A 25,851-nucleotide genomic window follows, 5' to 3' on the forward strand; every position below is an offset into this window, starting at 1 on the left:
ACAGCACTAGCTTTTTAAGGGGACTGACAAATAGTGACGTAATCCCCAAGGCCTTTGACGCCGAAGCTCTCCACCCTCTGGTGCATGCATGGTGATGAGTAAGGGACAATAGGGGTTACCAGCCAAGGCGAAGTTGTACCCGTTGCTGTTGGCCACACGTAAAAGTGAGGAAGCAGGGAAGGTAACGAAGAGGGGTAACTATGCTTGTAACAAACACAAGGTCTATTTTCTGCTAGGGCCAAACGTGCAAGTCTCCGTACTCGCAATCTACAGTCCCATCCTATCCATCACGTCCCATCCCCTGCCTAACATTTACCGAATTTTGGCCTTGATGTACGGCACCTCGACATCCTCGCCGTCCGCATCCTCTGTGACCACCTCAAAGATGAGCTCCTTCTGGTGCGAGGGGATTGGTTTCTTCGTAACCGACTCGACCAGCTCGCTCAGCTTCATGTTGAACTTGTCCTTCTGCTTGGCTGCCGGGAAGAAGGCCGCAAACAGCAGGCTGACCCCGGAGCTCAGCATGGCAACGGTGAGACCGCGCTTCTCGAAATCGTCGATCAGCTCCCGGAGCGTGATGTTGCCGACCTCAAAACGGTCCCAGATCTTGTCCAGCGTCACCTTGCCGTTGGGGCCCTTGTACTCAACCTTGGGGCTGGCAATCGGCTCGCTGAAGCCAAAGAACGGCAGCGCCAGGTTGATGAAGCCATTCTTGTACTGCTCGGTGTCCGTCTTGCCGTCAATGATCTTGTACAGCTCCAGGACCACCAGGCCGGTGACCAGCGCCGTTGTCGTCGCAATGGCCGGGATGATCTTGCCGGCAATGAACTTGGTCTTGTGGCGGTCCGCCTGTTCAATCTTGTAGTTCTCAGCCCGCAGGTTGCTGGCAGCCGTGATGAAGTCGATGTGATAGTTCGTGTCGTCGTCCTTCTCAAACTCCACCGGCGTCAGTTGGAAACCGGCCAGCGTCTTTGGCTCCGGGAGGTCATTCATGAGCTTTTGTAGCTCAGCCTCGTCGTCGAAAGCACCGGCGTTCGGGTCCTGGTCTGTATCAGCCACAACATTCATATCAATTCGAAAACTCATGCATTACTTACCGCTTCCTTGTCATCAGCCTGGATCTTAACGTTGGAGTCTGGTGAAAAGTCCGGAACAATCATCGAATCCAAGGCTTGGATGTAGTCCTGCCTGGTCTTGCCCTTGACGTTGATGTTGTAGTTGAAAGCGTGCAGGTTGGTCGCCGCCTCAACAAACGAGAAGTGCGTCTTGTTCTCGGGGTCGAACTTGAGCGGGTCTGGCGCGCGCTTGGGGCCCGACCAGAACGGGGTACCAGTCGACGAGACCGAGTCCTTCGGGAAGTTGTAAAGGAGCTGCTGGATCGCATTGTTGTACTGCTTCTCAAACAACATGCGGGCCCACTGAACACAGTCCTCGAACGTGAGGGCGCGCTCGTTTTTCAAGAAGTCCAACAGCATTTGCAATGTGCCTTTCTGGTTGCCCCCAAGCGCCGCCGTCGTCTCCAGGTAGTTGGGCTGGGTGAGGTAGAGGTTCGCCGTCTCGGCCGGCGCCACGAATGAGCTATCAAACAGCTCTCGCGACCAGGCGATGGTGTGCTCAATCCTGTTGGGGAAACTCCGGAGTGTGCACATAGGGAATGATTGCTCCGGCGGGTCCTGGGATGACGAGTATGACTCGGTCAACAATGGGAGGACGACTTGAGTGTTGCCCTTGGTCCCCAAAGTGCCACTCTCCAAAAGAGGCTTGTGGAAGAACACGCATCTCCTATCAATATATGTCCTCGCCTCCACATTGTCCAGAGCGTTGGTCACGCCATCCAGGGCGTGCCAAAACTCCTCGTTGAAGATGCTCTCCGTATCGGGCCCGACACGCTCCTTCAGAGTGATGATGCGGCCCTCGAGATCGGGATTCATCACCTGCGCCGCCTTCGCAGCGCACTCGCTCTTCATCTGGCCCACGTCCTTGGGCCGGAACAGGAATTGCCGATTCAGGTTGCTCTTCTCGATCGAGTCCATATCGGTCACCGTGATTTGACCGTTAGGGCCAGTCCCTAGACCGATCATCGCCCAGTTCTTGAGCATCTCACAGCCGATCGCTCCGGCGCCAACTAGGAACTGCTTCATGTTTGCAATCTTCTCCTGGAACTCACGACCGAACACTGCGATTTGACCATCGTAGCGGGAGCCGGAGGGCTTGCACAACTCCTCCGAACGAGCAACCCCCGTGGGGAGAGACTCGAGGGAGTCAACGTACATAAACTGCTTTACCGGGCTAAACTTGCCCGATACAGCTTTTAGCGCCTCCTGAGCAGTGAGGCCACCGAAGAATGCGGCCATCGGACTGAGATCACCCGTTGCCTGGTAGCTGAGTTCCTTCAGCAACTTCTCGTCAAACTCCACCTCAATGCCTTCGGCCTGAGCAAACTTCTTGGCGGAATTGACGATGACGAGCGCATCTTCCTCGTTCATCGGCCTGGGGAGACGGCCGTGGGTCTGAGCGAAAGCGTGCAGCATTTGGATGCCGATGTGGAGTTGCTGAGGCCGGTCGAACTTGGCAAAATCGGAGATGACGAATTCGGGGTCCTTCATGGCGGCGCTGATGCCCTTGAAGTCGATGAACTTGGGCATCTTGACTTGCTGGTACAAGCCACCCCGCTTGTAGTGGCCGAGGCCAGACACGTCGCCGATCGAGAAGGTATAAGGCCCCTTGACCGTAACCTTCCGCGGTTCGCAGCCGTTTAGAGCTTCCATGCCTTCGACCTCGGAGAATGTCACGTAATCCCCATCTTCAAGCCCGTGCCGGGTTTCGTCCAGGGCGGATACCAGGCCCGTCTCATCGATACCAGCAACGATGCCGTTCAGGGGGTTTTCGCCGGTCGCGTCGATAACGGTGAAGTTCTTGCCAAAGTCGCAGAACACGGACCCAAAGAGACCGAAGGTGTCGGCTACAATGAAGTAGATGCCCTTCTCGTGACAGTAGTCGCCAACAGTCTGTTGGATGTGTTGGGGTGTGTTTGTGAGGACGACGACTTGATATTGGTCGAACTGCGCAAGGTTCTCGCCGAGGCTGCACAGGAAAGCCAGTTAGCACATGCCGCACTCGAGCTAGTGTTGGCAAGACCACACGTTACATACCTCGGAGACTCGTGAATACGCACGGGTGTGTACGCGTTGAGCTCGGCAACCCGGGGGGCGGTGGTCTGATCGCGGGGTTTGCCGACGTCCTCGGCCCGGAGGAAGAACTGGGAGGAGAGGTCCGCGATGGCGACCGGCGCCGGGTCGTGGAGGGTGAGGCTCTTGACGCCGGCAAGGGCGATATTCTTGGCGATCTCGACGCCGAGACCCTTGAGGCCGACGATGAGCACATTCGAAGCGCTCATCCGCTTCATAGCCTCATGACCGAGCACATAGAGTTGCCGGCTGTAGAGGGATTCGTCGATGTCGTTCGACCCCACGACCGACTCGTCCACCTGCATCCTGGTGACGAGGTCGACCTCACCGGGCTTCTTCTTGTCCTGGTAATCCATCGTTAGAGCGTTTGTCGACCACAGCTATGGTTTGTCAAATCCCCCTTAAAAGGATGCGTCACGCTAGAGTTGCCACGGTGGATGCTGGATGCTGGATCTGACCCCCCTGGCCTGAGTATGTCCTCCGTGACGCAGCCGCTCTGGGTTCGACGATCGAGGGGTTGTTCGGACCGGGAAAGTGTAGAGAGTGCAACTCACAGTCATGGTTCGTTTGAGGGAAATCGGTAAATCCCCGTCGGATACTTTGCGCTTCCCCAGTTTGGCGAGATTGTTTTGGTATGGGGCGTAAATGGGAAGTAGAGGTTTTGGTCCTTCTTGGTGATCGAGGGTTGATATGGTGTGGTGGAAGGCGCGAGAAGAGTGTTGGATGTGAAGTGCAAGGCACTCGCAGGCAACTCAGCCCCGCCGGAGGTGGCCTGCGGGAGTGACGGCAAGGTGGGGTAATGGAGCTAATCAGGGTTCTATAGAGACGGTGACTAACCTGATACGGTCGGTTGATTAATCGTGGATTAGAAATGTCATTTTTGTCCCCCTTGATTTAATAAGCTAGGTGGTTGCTTCCTGCCATTCAAGGCGCTTGTTTTGATCTTATGAACTTGAGCAGGACGCTGCACCTTAAGGGAGCTCCAGTCCAAGCAACAATATTTGCAAGATGGCGGCATGTATGTATCTAATGTGTTTCTTTTTTTATTTATTGTAATCCCATATTTCCGCCTGTGTTGCAATTAAAATAACTAGAAACCTTCGGCGCCCCATCGCTGTGACGGTCCTATATGGATTAAGGCAGACCCCAGGTTGCGATGTCCGAACACTTGTCTCGTTGCTAGTGAAAAGGTTGAAGTTCGATTCCTAGGTAGGTATACCTCTTTCCCCTATTCTTGTTTTGTTCTATTGCGCTATCGAAGGCTAGATCGAGTGGGAATAAGCTTGCGCGTGTATCAAGCTCTTGCTAAAAAGAAGAAGAACAGAGGATATCAACGAAATACGTTTTCCCAATAAACGCCTAGCCATGTGTGCAGCATTTTTTCCCCACCAGAAATCCGAAACAGGGCCGGAACAGATCATTGAACCGCTTTCAGATGTACGTCACTATCGACACATGTCAGACGAGATTTCGAGGAAGCCACATCAGTGGCCACTTACAAAATCAGATCAGCATTCGGTGGAATATGGCCGTGGAAGCCCCTGAGATTCTGTTAGCTCCAAGGCCCCTGATACATTATACAAAAGTTCCGTCTAAATGGGTGTACTTGCTTCTCCCCATAACCATAATCACTATCGATAAATGATGCGTTAGCCAATCCCTCTTCCATATAGTAGCAACCTGCACCACCGACGAGTCGAGCAACTCACCTGGTAATGTCAAGGGTTGCGCGCTCGCCGACCCTCATGTCCAAGACTGCCTCGTCCCATCCTAGACGCGTAGTGTAAGCCGGCTTTCTGTCCGAAAAAAAAGGGGCATGTTTTATGAAGGGTGGGTGTGTGGACTGATCCTACCCGTGATGAGCCTCCCGATCCCAATCTCCGTCACAAAGTCGGCGCCACCAACAGACGTGTCAAACCTATGAGAGTTGTGTGTTAGCAGACAAACTCGGCACTACAGGAGATGACCACTCACATTTTTCCCCTATTGCTTGGTTGACTTGTGTCCTTTAGCCAACCAGTGTACTCGATCGTGACTGTCTGGCCCTTGACGGGCTGTGGGCCGTCTCCCGTGACGTGCGTTGTTCGTGTTACGCCCATTGAAACCGAGTATCTGTGATGGGTGACAACGATGATGCTGCCGGGTGCCTGAATTTGGCACTAGTTCCCTGCCTTGGTGTGGGGTTTGTAGAATCGTTTTGCTTGCCTCCTCAAGCCGAGTGTGGCAAAGTAGACGAGGAGTACCAAGGCAAGACGGCGGGCGCCGACGGAAGCAAGTGAAGAGTTTGTGGAGGAAGGGACTGAAGAGGGCTGGCTTCGGCTAGGTACTGCTGTTATGACTCGAGAGAAAAGGAGCGAGCTGGCATGGCACGACGAGGCATTTGTATTTGGAGGACTAGAGGAGACGGGTGTCAAGCGGCCGTAGGTATTTATTACTCGGTAACAACTTGGGCAGTTCCCAGTGCAGTGCGTTTGAGCAGGAAATTCTCAACCTCTCCCCCGGGCGTGATTCCACCGAGCCATCGTCATGTTCGGAAAAGGTACTTGTACTTGTCCTCGGGCCACGCGGCTCACGCGACCAAGGGTACTCGAGACAAACAAACTTGAGGCGGGACAAGACAACTTGGAAATGCTTGCCCATGCAGATCGCCAGCCCATGACCGGTCAGTCATGGCCCGCTCCGGAGCTAAACCCGGCTGCAAATTTTGGTCAATTTTAGTCTGGGGTGCTGATGCAGGCCGGGTACCTTCCTTCGTAGCACTTGGGTTGGCTCCGTGGAGGAGGATTGGTGTTGGCGGAAGGAGCCATGGGGTTTGTTCTGGTCGTGGTCGGCGACTGCCTGCACGAACAACAGCGCCGGTCCCGGTTGGCTGCGTGGTTCCGCAGAGAGAGATCTTAGCGCGGGGTTTTCCGTGGGGTTCATTCGATTTGAAGACCCCCTGGCTCTTTCCCTCCATCTTCACCCACTCTCACACCTCCTCGCTCCCCCCCTCACGCGCGAATCGGCCACTGCATCTTGCAGCTTGCCAACACGATCACCGTTCCCGCCACCAATTACCTGCCGTGGATCGCAGCTGTGTGCCGAAAAGGTTGCATGCACTAGCCTCTGCGCCCATGATGCGGCCGCAGCCATCGCAGGCCGCTTGTCCACGATGACGAAGACGAGACACTGTTCAACAAGCAGAGTTCCATCCATCCTCCGCTCAGGTCCCCGAACCGTTGCTGGCCCGTTCCATTCTTTGCTTTTGGCCTTTCGTCAACCCGCCCCGCCCTGTGCTCCCATCACATGCGTCTCTGGGGGCCGTGTTGATGCATTGCGGACCCGGAAAGAAAGCGGGGGGAGAGGAGGGAGAGACCAGGAGTGTGTTGGAATGAAGTCTCGTTCTCACACAATCGGTGAACCCCCCTGATTCACTGTTGGCCCGCCGTCGGAGATGTGCCCGAATCCGAAGTACCTTGCCGGCCCGGGTGCGGGCCGTATCTGGCATTTGACAACTCCGATCCGTGCTAGTGTATGCGTGTGCGAGATTCCCATCTATGTCGACGCACTGTGTCCGTACCAACGTTGTACGCGGAGAGGGCAAACACCCGGCTACCAACCAGCATGGCAGCGAAGACGGGCCGCTTCTGGCGCTCGTCAAACGACGAGGCAGCAGGAAGGTTGGGCGCAGACAAGGTGGCGCGCGACCCAAGAGCGGGTGCCATGGCGGCTTGGCCAGCCGGGCTCTTATCATGTATGGACGTAGGGCCAACGAACCCGCATGCATAGTCCGTTTGTCACTCGCAGCTCGCCAAACCAGACCTGTTTCGCACATTGCCAGATCTGCATCTCCTGGTGCCGAAGCCGACTGGCTTCTCCTCGTTGGCTCAGCCCCGCTGGACCCCGTCCGTCTCGTCCAAAGATGGCATTTTCTGCCCGTGTTCCTGGCACCGTCAGAAGCCGCGCGGTCCCGCCAGCTTGGTCACTCCCTACGGTTACTCCTAGCTCCCTCCGGCCATCAAGTCTACCCGATTAGGGAGCCGAACCGAGGAGCACCGGCGGGCCACCAAGAAGCGGACCAGAGGTCTGCCGTGGACGCTGACACGAGACCAGAGACATGACAGGCCGAAATCTGCCGTCCTCCCCTTCGCTGGGAAGAACCCAGTCCCGGCCGCAGGTCAAGGGTTCAGCGCGGGCGATGGCATACAATGTCTCGATCTGCACAACCGATGATTTGCAGTGTCTTACCCAGCCCACAAGAAGTACCGAATCTCATCCCAGATATCTCGACCATGACTGGTCTCGGGCTGGCGCAGGACGGCACGTTGAACCAAATATCCCACGGTCCTGGCATTTTCGGACTGCCTGCGTAGGGTAGAGGAGCCTAGCACTGCGCCTTTTTCTGCCCGAGCATCTCATCACCTCCCCTCGTGTGTAGACACGACACTCCACCTGGGTGGTGATTCCGCATCAAGTCCGCCAACGCTTGTCTCGGGGTTTCTAATCGCCGGGCCAGCGAGCCCGGTGCCCTCCTCACCGACACCCCCTTGACTTCTATCTGTTCCAAAGTAGCTTTGATCTTGTCTTCGGACTTCTCGTCGATCATGGTCGATGCTAGTACGAGATAAAACCCCGCCCGCGCAAGATCAGTTGTGAATAAGTAGCGGTAAGCAACAAAAGGCCGGCACATCGTTTCGGGCGCTTGCGGCATCGAGATCGAGTGTAAGGCGTGACCAGGAGACACGTGGAGGGTCCCGAATGGGCAAATCCTGCGTCCCACGGAACCGGCAGGCCGCTGCGGAGACCAAGATCCTGCCGGTTTGATCGATGCCGGTGGCCGGGGCGGATCGGGTTGCCGGAGTTGGTCTCAAGTTGGACAACCCCCATCGATTGTACTAACAAAACCCAACTTCCTGACTTCCTCCTAGCGCGGCCTGGGAAAGTGGATGCGGGAGGCACGCACATGCATCTGCCGTCACAATAGTGCCCAAGGGCTGCCCGATGACTTTCGGCCGATTTGAAACTGGCGGAGAACCCACCGGAGGATCAAGAATATTCAAATTCCATGGAGAACAGCAGTCAGCTCCATCCACACTTGCACGGCTCGCTCGCCTCCGGTTCACGAATCGTTGGTGTTCAACCTTTTTGAGGGTCTAGTGGGGGTCAAAAAAGGCAACTAAAAGATTGCCGGCCTGCAGTTCTTCGCACGAGATCGACGGTCTTGCCGACGATGCCTTAAAAAAGCAACCGAGGAGTTCCGGGGCCGAGACCGATGGGAAGCAACCCCACCACGGGGAGACTAGATCAGCCGTCGTTGCCGCTTTTAGTTCCGAGAGCCGGCCGGCCCATCCCGGAAGCCGGGATAGGCGCCGGCCTGCCTGGGTCGATGTTGATTCACCCGACAAGTATCACACTCAGTCACCTGCCGATATCTCCCACGCCATGACAGCCACAGCCCAAGAGAGAGAGTAAAGGGCCGATACCTCGATCGTGCTTTATGAGGTAAATTAAGCCCCCCGCCGGCTTTCCTGCCAAACAAAGAAGCCGAGAATAGAAGCAGAGTCCTATCTCCATACATACAGACACATCGGGGCGGCCACAGAATAAAGAAACGAAAACGTGGGAGGCAGGCATCCCGAAGATCAAACCGTTCGAGCCGGCCCCCCCCCTCCTTCACATTCACTCCCTCACCCGCACCTAAGATGCCACTCGCTTCGTGCCGAGGGGGCCACCATCTCAGGCCGACCCGCGCCGCGGCCCCTTGCAGGTGGTTCGTTACATCTCTTGAAGCTGGCTGGGAGTCATCATCCCGCATTCGCCATATCAGACTTGGCTTTTTTAGCCCGCGCGTGAGAATGAGGAAATGCCTGGGTTGGGTTGAAACGAAGCACGGCAACACCACTGCACAGAACCATTTGGGCTTGGGACACCCCCCCACCGCACCGTGGCCGCGCCGAGCGCGGTATAATAGGTAATGAGCTACGTAATGAGCGTAGCGAACGAAGGAATCTACTTCGTAACAACTACAGGTTTACCAAACCGTCATGCCGTGCCGGATAATCGGTACCCAAAGCTGGGAGCGCCAACAAGCTGAAACATCCGTCTTTAGCTCGTTCGTGGGGTGGGGAAAGGGTGTTCGACGTTAGGGTTACAGTTTACAGGTGACAGGTGACGGCGGTTGACGGTGAGGCTGAAGTTGGGGGGGCGGGTGCCGACTGTGCCGTGCTCGTTGTTCCAGATCTTGCCTTTGTGGGTGCACGGGGCACTGTCGGGCTGTTGCTGAAGGTTAACTCGTTAGTGTGTGGTGGATGGTGGAGGGTGGAGGGTGGAGTTGTGCCTGTCCCGAAGTTGGGTTGTTGTTGGGTTTGGGGGGTGAGCCGAGATCGAGAGTGTGGTTGTCAATTTGGTTGGTTGGAGGTGGTGAGTTGAGATATAACCAAGATTGGGAATGCAGCGAACTTGCATCTTCGATATTGAAAGGCAATCAATCATTTTGGATATTCTCTCAGTTAACCTACGTTGACAAATTTTCGGCCCAGCCGGTCTTGTTAGGCAGAGGCCGTCGCCTGTTGGTGACGGTTCCTGCAGCTGCGCTTCACCTCAACGGCGGGTTGCTCCCTACCTAACCCCCGGATGGAAGCTGAGGGTGGAGAGGTACGAAGTACGAATACAGATCCGTAATTGCTAAATAAAACTTGCCTTTGTCTGCCTTCTGTCGAAAAACGGATGATCTGCCTCGTCACTGACTGTTGGCACAACCTGTGGGCGGGGAGCTGGATCTCGTGCCTCACGGCGCAGAGTGTTGGTGGGTTTTGTCGAAGTCAGTTGGCGATGGAACCCAGACTCTAGTTTGCGGCGGCCAACCATCCTGCTTCCCCCGCATGCGCACTCAGCTCACCTAGCGTACTGCGTACCTCGTTCACAGTCTGGCGCGCGTGATCTCACCAGAAGCGAAAGACGACTGATGGAAGCAAAGGAACCGGCATTTCGCGGTCGGCGGGAGTGGCACAGAGGGCTGTCAACGGGCTCGCCCTGGTTCCTGAAGAGCTGAGCGGGACCTGAAATCCTGTCAGATGCAGGCTTGTGGCGGGTATTTGAGGTTGCGGTTCTGGAATGGATGATGAGTCGTTTTTCCAGCACCGTGCTGCCCCTCGTTACGAGCCAGTTTATTCCTTGTCTTGTAAGGCTGGAAAGGTGAGACCTGACTGGTGGGGTGGTTGGTCTTTATTTGGCTCGACGATCGCGCAAATCTCGAATGACGACACCCGGGGATCGTCGATGGGCGATGGGCGATGGGCACTCGGGCAACAAACTCGGTACCTGGCTCGCCTGGGCGCGAGTTACCGATGTTGGTGGAGGCTGAGCTGCGGAAGAAGGAACAATCCGTTGCTGCGAGCGCCGCATCGAGCCTCAACGGCACAGTGGGAGGTTGCTTCTGAGTGAGACACAACTGGCTCGCGCCATTGCAGATTTGTTGGAGTCAAGATTCCAGGCTCTTCAAGGCAGCAGTCACAGGTGGGCGGCGGCTATCGGTCTGGAACCCTGGCACCCTGAGCTCCATCGCCAGTTGTGCCCTGAACCGGCGGAATGTCAGCACGCTTGAAAGCTGCGCCGTCAATTCTGGATGCGTGTTGGAAGCGAACACCGGTTTGCACGTGTTTGGGCTGACCTGGTGGTCTGGGGAAATTGAGCTCGCAGAGGTGCCGTTCCGTTTCGTTGGCACGCCGTTTCGAAACGAGAGGTCTCTTCTCATCAGTCTCGGTTGTCTTTGCCGGTGGAAGCAACCAGATTGGATTACCCGACCCAGCGACTAATATCTGGGTCGCGTATGCGGCCATCGACTATAGTTTGTGTGCAATATCCAATACCGCTTGATTAACCGCATTTCGGTGGACCACCGGAACCACCGTTCAGATGTTTGACGCCCTCCATCCCCTTTTCTCCACGCGTTCCGCATCCTCGAGGCGATCGGAACTCCATTCGCGCAGCCCGAGCCCAGTCCGGATTAGGCGATGGGGAGGTGACATTCTCGCTGGCGCCGTGCGGACACCCACCACTCTCTCCAGCAGTAACTGCACGGTACGTACGTGCCCAGGAGGCGGGGACAACAGTCCAGCGAGCATTTGCTGCGAACCTACACAGTAGAAGTAGGGGGCAATAAACTACAAGTAGTGGAACGGCGAGGTCGTCGCGGAGTCAGGCTTGTCCAGCATCGGAATATCGCCGCTGCTGCACGACAAACCGCTGCAGCTTGCAGCTTGCGCGTGGCCCGTCGGCGGAAATTCGACTTGGGGTTTGTCGCTCGGTGTTCTTGGCGATTCGGGATGGGAGCCAAAGCACGGCAGTCCACCGTCGGTGTTGCATTGGTTCGGAAAATGGTGATCAGCGGGTTTCTGCCCTGCAAGAGACAGATGGAAGGGATGTCCCAGCACGTGTTTTTACTCAAGTCTTGCAGAATTCATCAAATTCATCATTGCGCTTCAATGCTTCCCGGCGCCGAAAGAAGGCGGCTGTCTTTGGGATGGAAGCAATTGCGCGCGCGCCATGCAGGCTTTGAGATTGATCTTTTTGCCGTGATGCAGGGATCCGCCGCATGGCGTAACTGAGCAATATCACTTCGAGTGGGGTCGCCCACTCAACACGAACCAACCAGATGAGGCTGGTAATTCTTGGCGCGGTTGGAGTGGGTCCCTCTTGAAGACTGTTTCTCGAGACTGAAAGGTCGAAGTACCTGCATCGCCGGCCAACGTCAGCCAGAAACACCGCAGAGACATTCCCGCCAGAAGTACCTCATACCTTTTCACTCCATTTTCAGGTCCGGGCCACGCGCCGCCACCATGCCGTCCCTCGCAGCTGCCCCCTTTGGACGCCAACGGACTTTTGCATGGCGGGATGGTTATGGTGCCTGGCAGCCCGGCAAGCCCTTGCTGCGTCCCCAGTTCATCGCGTCTCCCACTTTTTTTGTCGCCAACTTGAACTTCCCGTCGCCAACTTCCGAGCAGGGCCCTGCCCATCCAAGCACCCCGTTGCCCGTCGGCTCCGTGATTGTTCTGCGTGAGGTGAGAGAGATCCTGCGCCCAGTGCCGGGCATAGCCAGTTACCTCGTTACCTTAGTTCAAAACGCAGTGTTGTTCCAAGACCTGCTCGTATTCAGTTTTCTCGCGGCGAGAACTCCAGGTCTGGTCATTGTCGCCGTTGCTGCCGAGCCAGGCTCCGTTTCAGCCCGTTAGGTTTAAGGTACCCGCCCGCGCATTGTTAGCCCACGGGTACCTGGATCCCTAGCCCTCCCCCACCCCACCCCCCAGACCCAACCAGCCGCCCAGCGCAGTGCCCCGGCCAGTGTAATCTTCCCCGTTGCTACCCTCACTGCTCGCTCTGCATTCTGGTCTCGCACCCTTGCAGCGCTCCGCCCCAAAGTCCTTCCCTTCCTCCAATCCCCCTCTCCAGCCCCTTGTTGTTTCTTCCGCTTCGCTTTGGGGCGTCTTTTCTTGGTTGCGTCCGTTCCGTTCTCTCAAGCCAAACCTTCCCTTTCCTTTCTGCTTCACTCTCGACATCCCACTTCCGGTGACCTTCCCCGACGACGTCGTCCCTTCAGACCAGCCCCGCGACTCGCCGACCGACCAGCGCATAACCGTCGTCATCCGACCTTTTTTGCGACCTGGAAAAAGGACCCTCCCGGAAGACCGACCGTGATTCCCGCCCGATGCCCACCTTGTCATGACCCGTGAACGCGAGCTCCCGATACCACGCAGGTGAAGCACCGTTAATACCGGAAACCCCCCAAGTTTGACGATTTTTCGTCAAGTCACTCTTTTATACGCAATTCGTCGTTTTTGCTTTATTTAGAGGGGCTCATCCCGAGTTTCCTCGAATCGCCAATTGTGAGTCCAACTGATAGGGGACGGAGAAAGGGGGGGGGGGTGTACGGGGACTCGGGGAGGCATTGGGGGCCCCGTTTGAGGCGCATCGACTCTCGGTGCAACGAGCAAAAAGCGAGACCCGTGCCGGCTGTGCCTATGGCGCCGGCGAAGCTCCTGTTGTGTTCTGTTCGCCCATGCGGATCCTCGATGCCCCCCTGCCTCTGGCGTCACGCTCGGAATAATGTTGGCTGACCCGATGGCCGATAACTAGAACCACACTCGTTCAATATCTTTGTCAAGTACACTCATTACGACTTCCCTGACAAGTGAGTGCCGCATCGCTGCACCGACGCCGTTGGCGGCGCTGACATGCCATCTGCGCTCACAGAACCCTCCACTCCTTTCGCGAGGTACCCTCGCTTCTTAACTCACTCACCAAACTTCGGAGCGCATGACCGAGACGCCATAGCGAGGTAGAATGAGAACATCTTCAGTGTTGGCCGCCGCCTTGGTGGCGGTCTCGTCGGTGGTGGCTAGTCAGGAGGCAGGGAAGTCAAAGTTCTATTTCCCCCGCCATGTCAAGCGGCAGGTCACCAACGCGACAACAACGTCGCATGAAAGTGTGCCGCCATCCACCTCGTTAGACACGACCAAGAGGCAGTCCAACTCGGAATCGGACTCGTCGAGCGACTCGGGGGTTACAACCGTTGTGGTTCCCGTCACGGTCATTGTCTCGCCGCCTTTCCCAAGTCCCACTTCGGAGTCGTCCTCCACCACGGGAAGCGCATCCAGCAGCATATCCTCGAGCGAAAGCACATCCGATCGCAGTACTAGCGAGCCATCGGACAGCAGCTCCGCCAGCGACAGCTCGTCTAGTAGTTTCTCATCGTCCAGGGGCCCCGCTCGCACCACCTCGACAAGCGACAGCTCGTCTGAGGAGACCTCTACGGAGAGCTCATCGGAGGAGGCTTCCTCTACGGAGAGCTCATCTGAGGAGACTTCCTCTACGGAGACAGCGTCCGGCAGCACCAGCTCACCCGCCGACGACTCATCGAGCGAAACTTCGACCACCGAGCCCGAGCGGCCTTCCTCGACCGTGCTGCTGCCGGTTCCCGGCAATAGTACGAGCAGCACTCTGGACGACGAGCCCACATCCTCCAGCAGCACAACGGACGCCGAGGAAACAACGGCATCCGAGGAGCCCCCGGTCCCAACGACAAGCACATCCGGAATTCTGATAGCTCCAACTGGAATCGTGACCAACTCCAGCAGTTCTGAGCCTGGCAACCCGCTCAGCTCTATCATTGGCGGTATCGGCTCGGCCATTTCTAGCGTTTTTGACCCGTCGCCAAATGCCACCACCACCACCTCTGTCCTTGGTCCCACTGACGGTATCACTGGTCCCGGCACAGGTGTTTCAACAACTGGGCCAGCGACTGTGACCGAGCCACCCGTGTCAGAGACCGAGCCGCCTGTGTCGGACACCACGACCATCAGCGAACCGGTATTGCCTCCAGTTACAAACGCGACCGTCTCGTCGACTGAAAGCACGACCACACCAGGCCTGCCCAACTCGTCGACTGACATCCCAGGTACCGGCACCAACACAACGTCGGCTTTCACGCCGCCGCCAGCGCCTACCACATCGGGCGGCTTTTCTGGCAACGGTACCATTCCGACCGGCAACAGCACGACGCCGCCGGAGACGTCGCTCCCGCCGACTACGATTACCAGTGAATCAAGCACACCCATCACCACCACCACCACCACCAAGGAATCTGGCGTTACGAGCATTCCGGGGATCACCACAGCCGAACCCACGGAACCGTATATCCCGTCGACGATTATTGTGGACCCCAGTTCGACCACGGCCTCAGGATTAGTACCGACCGCGTCGGCGAGCGGTATTCCGACCCAATACCCCTCGGCAATCGCACCTAACAGGCCTCCGATTGAGCAGCCTGATGATACGAGAGACATCCAAATTGGATTCCACGAGGGATATAATTATCCGTTTGTCGTTCAGGAAAACAAGGCTGCGGCCCAAATTTTCAAGTTCCTTCCTCAGGCTCTGAGCGAAGCGGGCGAGTTCGACCTCAGCAAGGCCCAAGTTAAGCGCCTGGTCCCGATGGATACGGGGAATTCGCTAGGCTACATCACAACGTGCGCGATCGTGTCGTATCCAAAGAGACTGGTGGACAAACTGGCTATCGACATCAAGCACCCGAACTCGCTTCTGTACAACAATGACAACCAGCTCATCTACAACCTCACGCAGCAGATCAACCCGGCGATCCCCATCGAAATAGGCCAGTTCCCCGACGGCGTGACGGGCCCCACGGGTGACTCTGCGGGCGGCAACCCCGACGGCGACAGCGGCGGCTCCAACAATGACCCCTTTGGCGGTAGCGGCAACTCTGAAGGCCAGAGCAGTGCGCAGCGGGGCACGACGGCAGGCATTGTCAGCGGTGCGGTTGCCGTGGCTGCCGCATACGGCGTGGTCATGTTTGTTGTGGCGCGGCGGTACAAGCGTAAGAAGCAGTCGCACCGGCGCGCGAGCTCTATCAGCAACCCGTCCGAGATGAGCGAGGCCGGCCGCGGCGGCGGCAGCCCCCCGCTCATGGGCGGTGCCCTGCTGAGCCGTGACTTCACGAGCAGCTACGGCGCCATGCCGGCGGGCGGGCGAGACAGCCACGGCAGCGGCGGGAGCGGTGCGGGCAACTCGGGGCGGACACAGTTCATCTCGGCGCCCGTCGCGGCCGGAAACTCGCTCGGCTGGAACTGATGTGTCCTCCCCACAACCCCCCGCCTGTGCTACCCAGCACCCGATGATGACCTAATCTGACTCCGATTTTGCCATGGCCATGTCTTTCTGTCTATTTCTACGTCGTCTCTCGAACCACATTCCAACTCAACCACCCCCGACATACCTCGCCATCGAAATGACGCGAAAACACGCCAACCGTTCTTATGCTTCGATACCCCTCGGCCGGCGGTTGCGGCTTGCCTGTCTGGTGTCAACCAAGCGAGTCTTGCCGCACCCCCGAGTCTTTGTTTTTCCTGCTTCAAAAACCTCATCGACCCCTCAACCACCAACCACCTTATCTATAGACAGACGACACGCACGCACGGCGGAACCTCGGCCATCGCAAAAATCTTTTTTTACTTTTTTTGTCTATCTACTTCTTGGCGGACCATGTTTTAACCACTTTTTAAACCCTTCTTGGAGATGATACCCTGACCGGACGGGACCGTGGGTTCTGGCCCTGGCCTCCTCCCCTCCCTGTTTCCCCTTTTTTGTGTATACAGCTTTTTTGGAGTCGGGATGGCGGAAGGGAAAATGCCAGGGCTGGGCGGCATCCCGGTCGGGGAATTTAGTTACAATTTTTTTTTCTTGAACCTTTACACATTACCTTACGTTATTGCCGGCTCTTTCGATCTTCCTTGTCCTGTCATGTGTGTTTCGGACTCGGATGGGGTCTGGAATGCGGGGCGGTCAGACTGCGCGCGCGCTTGTGACTGTTTTAGTCTGGGCTGCGTGACTGTCTATTCGGTCTGGGCAAAGGAGGTTGGTGTCTGGTATTACCTAATTTATTTGTCCTTTATTTTTATTTCCTTATGTTTTTGTGTTTTCCTTTATTTGTGGTCTATTGTTGTCTTGTGATCCGGTGGTGCGGATCGGGATGAGCGATGAAGGGAGGACGCGAGTGTCTTGGGAGGGAGTTGTGGCTAGGGAGGTGATGGAGGGAGGGGCGGATGGAGGTGGCCTTGCCTGGGATGGGTTTTGTGTTGGGTGGCAGGGTGTTGGATGGAAACAAAAAATGGCTTTCAGAGGATCTGTGAGCGTGGTGGTGATTGTTGTAGGGGAACGCGGGCTCTGAGACAGACAAGGGGTGGTTGGGGAGGTGTTGTGATGAGCCCTGTGTTGAATTCTGCGCCCTGATGGTTGCGGCTGCGTGTTTTTGTCCAAGGTTGAGCAGATCCGGCAAGATGAATGAAGCTGACATGTCCGCTGTCGCGTCACTGTGCTCTCACATGTGCTTGGGTGTGTACGGTGTATTGATGCTTGTGTCAGTCATGCTGAAGGCCCACGAGTCTTACTCCTGAACCACCTGAGCTTTTCAACGTGACGGTTTAGACGAAATAGGCTACTGATCTTCCACTGTGCAAGTGGGATGCTGGCCACTCAGGCTTGTGCCCTGCCGTGCCTGCATTACTCGTGCCTCGAGAACGCGGGGTTCCCTGGTCCCGTGTTGTGCAGTCATAGGACGGGAAGGAGCAGAACAGTGCGCTGATGGCGCAACTGGACTGTGAGCTGCTTTGGGTGCCTGAAGAGCTGAACTCATCGTTATTTCCCGAACTTTACAACTCAAGGAACAACCTCCTCCCGGGTTCGACCTCGAGTCCTTAACATCGTAACTCGCCCACGGCTGAGATAAAATGGCGGCATCATCCGTGGCCATGTCTTAGATTCTCGGATCACCAATTCGATATCCTGATTGATCACTGAGGTCCACCGCGCACCAACGTTGACCGCCTATGACGAACCATATCATATCAGGGTCCATCCGCGCACACAATGCCGTCGTCAGGTTCGACTAGGCTGATGCAAGGGGCGGCGCGAGGAGGGAACCACGGCCGTGGTGAAGGCGGCGTCGAATGGCCGGCATCCCCGTCCTCCTCTTCTTCCGGGGCGGTAACTGGGGCGGGACCACGAGGAGGCAAGCGGCTGACTCCTGAAACTGGGTCGGAGGACGAGTATGAAGATGAAGATGGCGAGGAAAAGGATGGAGATGAAGGAGATGAGCTTCGGGATGGGATGAAAGGGGAGCTGGACGAGGAGGAAGGGAAGCCGTCGGAAGAACAACCGCTACGAGGACGGCGACGACGGCAACTGTATACCGCCGAGGAGGAGAAGGCTGTCGTGCGCAAGTTTGACCGGAAGTTGGTGGTGTTTGTCGCTCTGCTGTATCTGCTGAGCTTTCTGGACCGGTCGAGTAGGTTTGCCCGTTCCCGCCTCCTTACGATCCACCTCATGCTCACGAATTCTAGACATTGGTAACGCCCGTGTTGCCGGGATGGACGAGGATCTACAGTCGGTGCCACCCCGCGAGGGCTGGTACGAGTGGGCACTTGGCGCCTTTTACATCGCCTACATCGTCTTCGAGTGGATGGCGCTTCTTTGGCGGGTCATACCGGCGCACATCTACGTGGCCGCGCTGGTCATGTCGTGGGGCGTGACGGCCTCGCTGCAAGCCGTGGCTGTCAATTACCCCATGCTCATCTGCTTGCGGGTTCTCCTAGGCATTGGAGAGGCGGGCTTTACGGGCGTGCCATTCTACCTGTCCTTCTTTTTCAAGCGGCACGAACTGGCGTTTAGGACCGCCATTTTCGTATCAGGTAAGCCTATGCACCAGCACTCCCTCGACTAGCCGCACCGCTTACTTAATTACAATACACAGCCGCTCCTCTAGCGACGTCCTTCGCTGCCTCCCTAGCTTGGGTGATCGTCAAGCTCGCCGAGTACAGCCCCATCGCCCCGTGGCGCCTGCTCTTCCTTATTGAAGGCTTCCCTTCTGTCCTCGTTGCGGGCATCGCGTGGCGCATCATCCCCGACTCGCCGCAAACAGCCCCCTACCTCACGCGGCGCGAAAAGAAGGTCGCCCGCCTACGCCTCCAACCCTCCAGCAGCAGCAGCAGCACCACCACCACCTCCTCCACCCCCCTCCGTGACACCCTCGCCGTGCTGACCGACCCGGCCGCGTGGCTCACAGCGCTCATCTTCCTGCTCACCAACATGGCCTACTCCTCCCTGCCCGTCTTCCTCCCCACCATCCTCACCGCCATGGGCCACACGCCCCTCCAAGCCCAGGCCCTCTCCGCGCCCCCTTACCTAGCCGCCTTCGCCATCGTGCTCGCCACGGCCTGGGCCTCGGACGCGATGCGCGCGCGGTCCCCGCTCCTCATCACGCACGCGCTCGCGTCCGCGGCCGGGTACGCCGTGCTCGCGCTGGCCGACAGCCCGCTGCTGCGGCTCGACCCGGGCAGCACCATGCGCTACCTGGCCGTGTACCCGGCGGCGGTGGGGTTTTTTAACGTGGTGGTGCTGACCATCGCGTGGAGCATCAACAACCAGCGCGGCACGGCGCGCCAGGGGGCTGGGTTCGCTTTGCTGCAGGCTGTTGGGCAGTGCGGCCCGCTTGTTGGGACGCGTCTGTACCCGGACGCGGACGCCCCCTACTACACGCGCGGCATGACTGTTTGTGCGGTGGCTATGTGTGGGGTGGCGCTGCTGGCGGTCGGGTTGCGGGCTTGGTTGGGGAGGGTGAATCGGCGGTGGGATCGGGAGGAGGGGGTTGGTAGTGGTGAGGAGGGTGTTGGGGGGGAAGGGGAGGCGCTGGTTGGGGGTGGAGAGGCGGGTTCTTCGGGGAGGGAGAAGGGGTTTCGGTATATGTTGTGATTTGGACTGGATGCGGGCGGATAAGGATGAGAGAGCCGGGGATAGATAGGGGTGGATTATAAGCGGGATATTGGGATGCTTGCTTCGGCTTCACTTTTTGGATATAGGGATACAGGTGGGACAGGTGATTGGGCTGACGGTTTTGGATTTGGATTATTTTGTTATATGCTGTTTAATTTCCCGCACCGAGGTCAACAACCTCTTATTCTTTTCGGTGCGCAGTTATAGACACCCGCTTGGGTTGATGGGCACTCGCTTCGTCGGGTTCATAAACCTTCCACAATGTTCTTTCTTGGTGAACTCGCGGCGGGATGACTAGCCCCGTCGAAAATGAGACGATCCACGCGAAACCCGGAGTCCCCTCCCCCTTTACCCTGATGCCTGTCACGAGCGGACCAAGTAGGATCTCCTGAGCTCTCCTGCGTAGGCAGGGGCTATCTCAGCCCAAATACAGGCGCTACGGTGGTGGGATGCGCGGTTTGCAACGTTTGCAACTCGGCCTCTCTCGGTGCCAGAACCCAGTACATCGGGCTAGCCCAGCTCGCGCTTCCCGAATTGCCGCGGGTGGTGGTGGCCTGAAGCTCTCTCTACGCCCCCGTTCGGACGCAAGGCCGGGGGGGGGGGGGGGGGGGGGGGGGGGTGGTTATTTCGAGCGGAGCTACAACAGCAAAAAAAAAAGACAGCACGCAGCGCCATCTCTCCACGCCTCACGGCGCAGCCATCTTCATCTTGACCATGGCCATCTCGGTGCTCTTAGCCCACGCGCCGTCGGGCTTCTGGCGGTAGCACATGAGCTTGCCCTCGTCGCCGACGCTGCCGAGGATCTGGCCGTCGTCGTCGAACCCCACGCGCCACACGGGGGTGCGGTGGCAGTCGAGGCGCGAGATCTCGGTCACGACGTGCCTGATCTGCCCGGGGGGCTGGCCCGTCGCCCGCCGCTCCACCGTGCCCCGGCTCTGGTCCAGCCCCGCCCGTATCCCCGACGACGACATCAGCGACGCCCGCGACACGCTCGCGTCCTCCCCGCCGTCCACCCGCCGCCGCGCGCCGTGCTTCTTGACCCGCCCCGCGGCCCACCTCCCGCGGGCCCCGTCCTGCTCCTCGTCATCCGAGTGCGGCTCCTCGCCCGCGGGGGGGCGCAGGGCATCCAGACGGAAGACCCGCACCCAGCCGTCCTGGCACGCGGTGGCGACGATGTCATAGCCCCTGATGTTCCCGGGGGCCCAGGCGACGTCGCGGACCAGGCCGCGGTGCAGGCCCGTGGCGACCTCGGCGGCCAAGTAAAAGCCCTTCCAGGCGGCGGCGACGCCGAGGGAGGAGCGGATGGTGTCGCGGGTGCGGTAGACGCGCACGCGGTCCATGACGGCCACCACCAGCCCCAGCGCGTCCGCCGGCACGCCCGCGCCCAGCGCCGCGTAGCACACCTCCGGGTTCGGGTCGAACCGCACCTTGAAGGAGGTCTCCTCGCCGCGCGTCGTCACCGGCCGCGCTTTTGCGCCCGCGCCCGCGCCCGCGCCGTCGTCGGTTGCCGTTGTGGTTGTCGCTCCCGGGATGGTCGAGAGCTCGTCGAGCAGGGTGAACGCGGCGAGGTTCTCGACCCGGTCGTTCTCGTACACGGTCAGGCCGCCGTCGGCGGAGAGCAGGGCTAGGTAGGTGGTGCGGCTGTCGTCGAGGTGCTTGAGGGAGAAGGAGCGGTAGGGGGAGCGGGCGTTGCGGGTTTCGAAGGCGGGCTTGGCGGCGGCGACGGTCGTCCCTGACCCGGCGGAGGCGGTAGTGGTGTTGTCTGCGTATGTGGAGGAGGACGGAGGGGGTGCTGGGGGGGCGGGGCTGCCGAAGCCGGTTGCTGGTGGTGGGTTCGCGTGGAGGTGTGGGGAGCGCGAGGGGATGGTGATGAGGGGCCCGTTACGGGTGGATTCGGCGAAGCGGCGGCCGGGGGCGGCGGAGGGATCCTCGGCCCAGAGCTTGAAGCGGCCCTCGATGCCGAGCGAGGCGAGGAGGTTGGGGTAGATGGTTGTCGGGAGCCATTGAAGCTGGTGGAGGGGGAGGGGGCAGTGTTAGTGCGGGGCCGGGATACATGGAAGAACCGGGCAGTAAAAGAGGTGCGCGCAATAATACCTCTAATATCTCGCTTGCGTGGGCACCCCAAGTATCGCACAACCGCCAGGAGCCATCCTTGTGGCGGTTGAAGACGCGGATCTTGCCATCGACAGACCCCGTCGCGCATCGGTCCCCGTGGCCATTGAAGGCGACAGCCTGCACGAGGTCCTGGTGACCGTGCTTGATGATGGTCTCGAAGCTCGGGCGGTCGTCGGCTGTTGGCGGGTCTGCCAGAAACGCAGCCGCTTTCGACATTGCAGTGGTGGGTGGAGGTTGTGATTTCGGGGTTGTGTTGATGCGCAGCACAGTGTTTGGAGGTTCCAGATTGTGGATGGTGGGTTTGAACCCCGGATTAGAGGGGCCGTTACAGGGGGTGAGCAACACTGACGTCGGCATTTACTGGTGGAAAGAGCCGGGGCGAGTCCCGCTCGCTCTTGGCTCGATCAACAACCGAGCACCAAACACCAAGAAATTATCCACCATCAATCTTGCAATTGGCGCGCATCCCGGGGCTCAGGCTTCGTGTAAGTGGATCTTGAGGCTAACCAGGTTCATGGAATTCTGCCGAGATGTCTGGGCAAGTTGGGGTTCCCATGGGGAAGAACGGGGGTTTGACCTGTTCGGCACCCGATGAGGAACCACGAGGCACTAGGAGACAACTCGGTGACGCGGTTAAGCCCCGATCCAAGAACATCACCGAAGCTGGGGCGGAGACGCAGGTACGGATTACCCAATACCTGTAGCCGCTCCAATCGCTGCCGCTGTGGTTGCCGGTCACCGAGAAGCTCCTAAAGCTGGGACATTCACCACGGCAGATTCCGTTAACCGTCGATACCGAGGTGAAGCTCGGAGGTCGTAGTCAGATGTCATATAACCAGCTCACTCGAGCCTGTCGTGACGTGAAAATGTGAGTCTCGAGGTAGGCTAGGTCAACTAAAGCATACAAACCACCAAGATGAAGTGGACCACGCTCGTCGTATCTCTCCTCCCGCTGGTGTCGGCTGCTCCCAAGAAGCAGGAGATACCCGAGACGTTTTCAGAGCGCGTCATCTTCACGCCTCCCGACGACTACACCGACCCGCGCGTGCTATACGCCCGGACAGCTCAATTCGAGGATGGCACCCTGCTGGCGACGTGGGAGAACTACAGCCCCGAGCCTCCCCCGGTGTACTTCCCCATCTTCCGCTCCACCGACGGCGGCTACAGCTGGAAGGAGATCTCGCGTGTTCAGGACACAGCCAACGGACTAGGTAAATCTCACCCTTACGAAAAACACCTCCCCGTGGCGATCAAAAGCTAACACATACCCCCAGGTCTCCGCTACCAACCATTCCTATACATCCTCCCCGAGCCCATGGGCGGCTTCCCCAAGGACACCGTCCTCCTCGCCGGCAGCTCCATCCCCACGGACCTCTCCACCACCCAAATCGACCTCTACGCCTCCACCAACCGCGGCAAGACCTGGGAATTCGTCTCCCACATCGCCGCGGGCGGCGAAGCCATCCCCAACAACGACAAGACCCCCGTGTGGGAGCCCTTCCTCCTGCAGCACGGCGCCTCGCTCATCTGCTTCTACTCGGACCAGCGCCAGAACACGACCTACGGCCAAAAGATGGTGCACCAGACCACCACCGACCTGCGCGCGTGGGGCCCCGTCGTCGACGACGTCACCTCGCCCATCTACCCGGAGCGGCCGGGGATGCCGACGGTCGCGCGGCTGCCCAACGGGCAGTTCATCATGACGTACGAGCACGGCGGCGCCGCGGTGCTGCCGACCTACCAGTTCCCCGTGCACTACAAGCTGGCGGCCGACCCGGAGGCGTTCGGCGCGGCCGAGGGGGTGCCGCTGCGCACGACCGAGGGCGGCCAGATCCCGACGGGGTCGCCGTATGTGGTGTGGAGCGCGGCGGGCGGGGTGAATGGGACGATTATTGCCGGCGCGCATAGCTCGGGGGACGTGTTTGTTAATACGGACTTGGCGGCGCCCGGGTCGCTGTGGCGCCGGGTAGCTACGCCCGCGGATAATGCGTATACGCGCCACTTGAGGGTGTTGAATGGGGATGGGCCGCCGAGGTTGTTGATTATGGGCGCGGGCCAGCTGCCGCCGAGTACGACGAACCGGGTGATGGTGACGGTGATGGAGATTGGTGATTGGTAGGGTGTGTAGGGTAGAGGTTGATGTATTGATATGACCGGCCGAGATAGAAGGAATTGTAAGCCTGGTCTCGAAATTGGCCATAGGAACGATAGAGGAACCCCTGATATTGAAATCTATCTACAACCCAACCCCTCTATCTATCTAAGATTCTAGAAACAACACTAGTGTATGCTCCAATTATCCTCCAAAAACACCCAGCCCGCCAGCGAATGCCTCACAAACAACCCCAACACGCCAGCCGCCACCTGCGCGGCCGTAATCTCCGCCGCCAGACGGTCCTCCCTGAGCGGGCCTCTCCACACCAACCACAGATTCAACAGCGTGAAATTGCTCGTCTCCACAAACTGCCCCTCGCCATCCAACACAACCCTCAACAACCGCAGCTTTCCCAGCAGACGCAACGCCCAGGCTATCGGGGCGCGCGGCTGGCGGGCCTCGGACCAGGGGGTGACGCTGGGCTCGAGCAGGCCGGAGCGGGCGTTGAAGCGCGGGAGGCGGTGGCGGGGGCAGGGGACGAGGCCGAAGAGCTGCGGGGCCGAGTAGACAAAGTTGAAGATCTGCGGGAGCAGCAGCAGGATCAGCGTCTTGGAGAAGTGGCCGAGGATGCTGACGACGACGAAGACCATGCCGGCGAAGTAGCAGTACGTGTCGCCGACGAAGACCCGCGCCGGGTACCAGTTGTGGTAGAGCAGCGCGCACGAGACGCCCAGGAAGGGGAGTAGGAAGGAGAGCGAGAAGAGGTGCGAGTCCAGGGCCGGGTGCGGGTAGGGGGTGAGCAGGTAGAGCGCGTCGTTGAAGGCGAGCAGCGCGGCGATGACGATGGACTGGGTCACTTCGATGCCGTTGATGCCGGCCAGGATGTTGATGCTGTTGGGGGAGAAGATGGCGATGGCGGCCATGTAGACGTAGTAGAGGGCGCCGAGCTCGACGAGCTGGCCGAGGTAAGGCTGGAGGTGGATCGGCACGACAATGGAGGTCACGCCGAAGTCGACGCGGTAGACGACGAGGAGGGGGATTGCGGCAAAGGCGGGGATGAAGAACTTGTGGCGCCAGCGGATATCGAAGAGGTCGTCGGCCAGGCCGAGGGAGGCGATGGTGTGTAGTGATACGATGGCTGAGAGGTAGGACGAAAGCTGCAAGCTGGCTGTTAGTGACAGCCCTGGATTTTGATATCTTGGTGAACATAAGAGTAGCGCACCTTGCTATGCGGGAACCGGTGCAAGAACCGGCCCTCCTGCACATGTTCGACCTGCAGCACTACATCCCTATTCCCGCCTCCACTCGTCGCCGCTACTACATCCTTGTAGAAGGCAAAGGGCACGAATATGATCATAGCAAACAGATAGACGGAGGCGCACACGGCGCCCATGCACTCGGGGATCTCTCGGCGGTTGTGTTTGCTCAGGTCGACGCCCTTGAAACCGGCCTTGATGAAGGTCGGGCCGAGCCAGCGGATGAGGGCAAAGGTAGCGCTGAAGGCTAGCCCGCTGAGGGCCAGCGATACGATGAGGGGCTTGTCATCGCCCTGGAAGACGTTGCAGAGGATAGCGACGCAGGCGGCCGAGAGGGTGAGGAGACTGAGCGACTCGGTGCGGGACAGCGACGACGACGATGTCATGGTGGGCTGGCGATCATGGCGAGTGGGGTTGAGAATGTGTGTGTGCGGCGAATGCCGCTAACTAATCTGTACCCCACGCGTTGCGGGAGGTGTTGGTGTTTTTCTTTCTTTTTTTCTTTACAGGTTATCGTCGAATTGTTGCTGCTTCATCAGTTCTTGACAGATTTCCGGATGACGAAATGTCAAGACCCGCTGCAAGGGTCCTGGCCTGGACCCGCTCGTCTGCTGTGCCGTTTCGATGCGACGGAATGACCCGATTGGATGGTAATTCAGGGGTCAAACCCCCCTGAAAGCAGAAACGAGAAACTCGAAACAGGCGCTGAGAACGGCTGATTCAGGTGTCGTTTGCAAGGCGGGGCCGCCCTCGTCACGACGACAAAGTACCTACCTAACTACCTTGGTACATAGGATGCCTCAGTTGCTTGCATTTAAAACTGCAGAGAACTTGAAAGCTACAAAAAGAGATGTGCAACAAACTTCAACAATAAGAC

At 58.5% G+C, this 25,851-nt stretch overlaps 9 protein-coding genes across 9 annotated transcripts; 4 read left to right on the forward strand and 5 right to left on the reverse strand.

Annotated features, from left to right (window-relative positions):
- Positions 1 to 182: 182 nt before the first annotated feature.
- Positions 183 to 4,133, reverse strand: B0H64DRAFT_406001 (uncharacterized protein). The gene is made up of 4 exons (XM_062804476.1): positions 3,743 to 4,133; positions 3,153 to 3,532; positions 1,098 to 3,084; positions 183 to 1,041 (listed from the first exon to the last, which is right to left on the reverse strand). Exons 1-4 carry the CDS (start codon positions 3,746 to 3,748, stop codon positions 313 to 315), a joined length of 3,102 nt encoding a protein of 1,033 aa, XP_062655728.1. The 5' UTR covers positions 3,749 to 4,133; the 3' UTR covers positions 183 to 312.
- On the reverse strand, positions 4,134 to 5,574 carry B0H64DRAFT_406002 (uncharacterized protein). Its single transcript, XM_062804477.1, has 6 exons — positions 5,163 to 5,574; positions 5,042 to 5,106; positions 4,898 to 4,958; positions 4,799 to 4,819; positions 4,688 to 4,729; positions 4,134 to 4,633 (listed from the first exon to the last, which is right to left on the reverse strand). Exons 1-6 carry the CDS (start codon positions 5,285 to 5,287, stop codon positions 4,606 to 4,608), a joined length of 342 nt encoding a protein of 113 aa, XP_062655729.1. The 5' UTR covers positions 5,288 to 5,574; the 3' UTR covers positions 4,134 to 4,605.
- Positions 5,575 to 5,576: 2 nt separating this feature from the next.
- B0H64DRAFT_435023 (uncharacterized protein) lies at positions 5,577 to 6,892 on the reverse strand (the record flags this gene model as incomplete). Its single annotated transcript, XM_062806117.1, has 4 exons — positions 5,577 to 6,026; positions 6,163 to 6,245; positions 6,288 to 6,356; positions 6,737 to 6,892. 4 exons carry the CDS (start codon positions 6,890 to 6,892, stop codon positions 5,903 to 5,905), a joined length of 432 nt encoding a protein of 143 aa, XP_062655730.1. The 3' UTR covers positions 5,577 to 5,902.
- Positions 6,893 to 7,155: 263 nt separating this feature from the next.
- On the forward strand, positions 7,156 to 7,663 carry B0H64DRAFT_224399 (uncharacterized protein). The gene has a single exon (XM_062799615.1). It carries the CDS (start codon positions 7,285 to 7,287, stop codon positions 7,543 to 7,545), a length of 261 nt encoding a protein of 86 aa, XP_062655731.1. The 5' UTR covers positions 7,156 to 7,284; the 3' UTR covers positions 7,546 to 7,663.
- Positions 7,664 to 13,044: 5,381 nt separating this feature from the next.
- On the forward strand, positions 13,045 to 15,827 carry B0H64DRAFT_224448 (uncharacterized protein). The gene is made up of 3 exons (XM_062799616.1): positions 13,045 to 13,048; positions 13,299 to 13,353; positions 13,416 to 15,827. Exon 3 carries the CDS (start codon positions 13,506 to 13,508, stop codon positions 15,810 to 15,812), a length of 2,307 nt encoding a protein of 768 aa, XP_062655732.1. The 5' UTR covers positions 13,045 to 13,048; positions 13,299 to 13,353; positions 13,416 to 13,505; the 3' UTR covers positions 15,813 to 15,827.
- A 2,019-nt stretch (positions 15,828 to 17,846) lies between these two features.
- On the forward strand, positions 17,847 to 19,487 carry B0H64DRAFT_328065 (major facilitator superfamily domain-containing protein; the record flags this gene model as incomplete). The annotated part of the gene is made up of 3 exons (XM_062800818.1): positions 17,847 to 18,024; positions 18,080 to 18,427; positions 18,490 to 19,487. 3 exons carry the CDS (start codon positions 17,847 to 17,849, stop codon positions 19,485 to 19,487), a joined length of 1,524 nt encoding a protein of 507 aa, XP_062655733.1.
- Positions 19,488 to 20,120: 633 nt separating this feature from the next.
- Positions 20,121 to 21,908, reverse strand: B0H64DRAFT_346892 (WD40-repeat-containing domain protein). The gene is made up of 2 exons (XM_062801352.1): positions 21,603 to 21,908; positions 20,121 to 21,517 (listed from the first exon to the last, which is right to left on the reverse strand). Exons 1-2 carry the CDS (start codon positions 21,837 to 21,839, stop codon positions 20,195 to 20,197), a joined length of 1,560 nt encoding a protein of 519 aa, XP_062655734.1. The 5' UTR covers positions 21,840 to 21,908; the 3' UTR covers positions 20,121 to 20,194.
- Positions 21,909 to 22,379: 471 nt separating this feature from the next.
- B0H64DRAFT_224490 (uncharacterized protein) lies at positions 22,380 to 23,831 on the forward strand. Its single transcript, XM_062799617.1, has 2 exons — positions 22,380 to 22,834; positions 22,898 to 23,831. Exons 1-2 carry the CDS (start codon positions 22,540 to 22,542, stop codon positions 23,740 to 23,742), a joined length of 1,140 nt encoding a protein of 379 aa, XP_062655735.1. The 5' UTR covers positions 22,380 to 22,539; the 3' UTR covers positions 23,743 to 23,831.
- B0H64DRAFT_224494 (glycosyl transferase family 4-domain-containing protein) lies at positions 23,823 to 25,569 on the reverse strand. The gene is made up of 2 exons (XM_062799618.1): positions 24,941 to 25,569; positions 23,823 to 24,875 (listed from the first exon to the last, which is right to left on the reverse strand). The coding sequence occupies exons 1-2, from the start codon at positions 25,358 to 25,360 to the stop codon at positions 23,904 to 23,906; spliced, it is 1,392 nt and encodes a 463-aa protein (XP_062655736.1). The 5' UTR covers positions 25,361 to 25,569; the 3' UTR covers positions 23,823 to 23,903.
- Positions 25,570 to 25,851: the final 282 nt, after the last annotated feature.

The sequence above is a fragment of the Chaetomium fimeti genome (genome assembly GCF_033439085.1).
Source record: "Chaetomium fimeti strain CBS 168.71 chromosome Unknown B0H64scaffold_7, whole genome shotgun sequence".
NCBI lineage: Eukaryota > Fungi > Ascomycota > Sordariomycetes > Sordariales > Chaetomiaceae > Chaetomium > Chaetomium fimeti.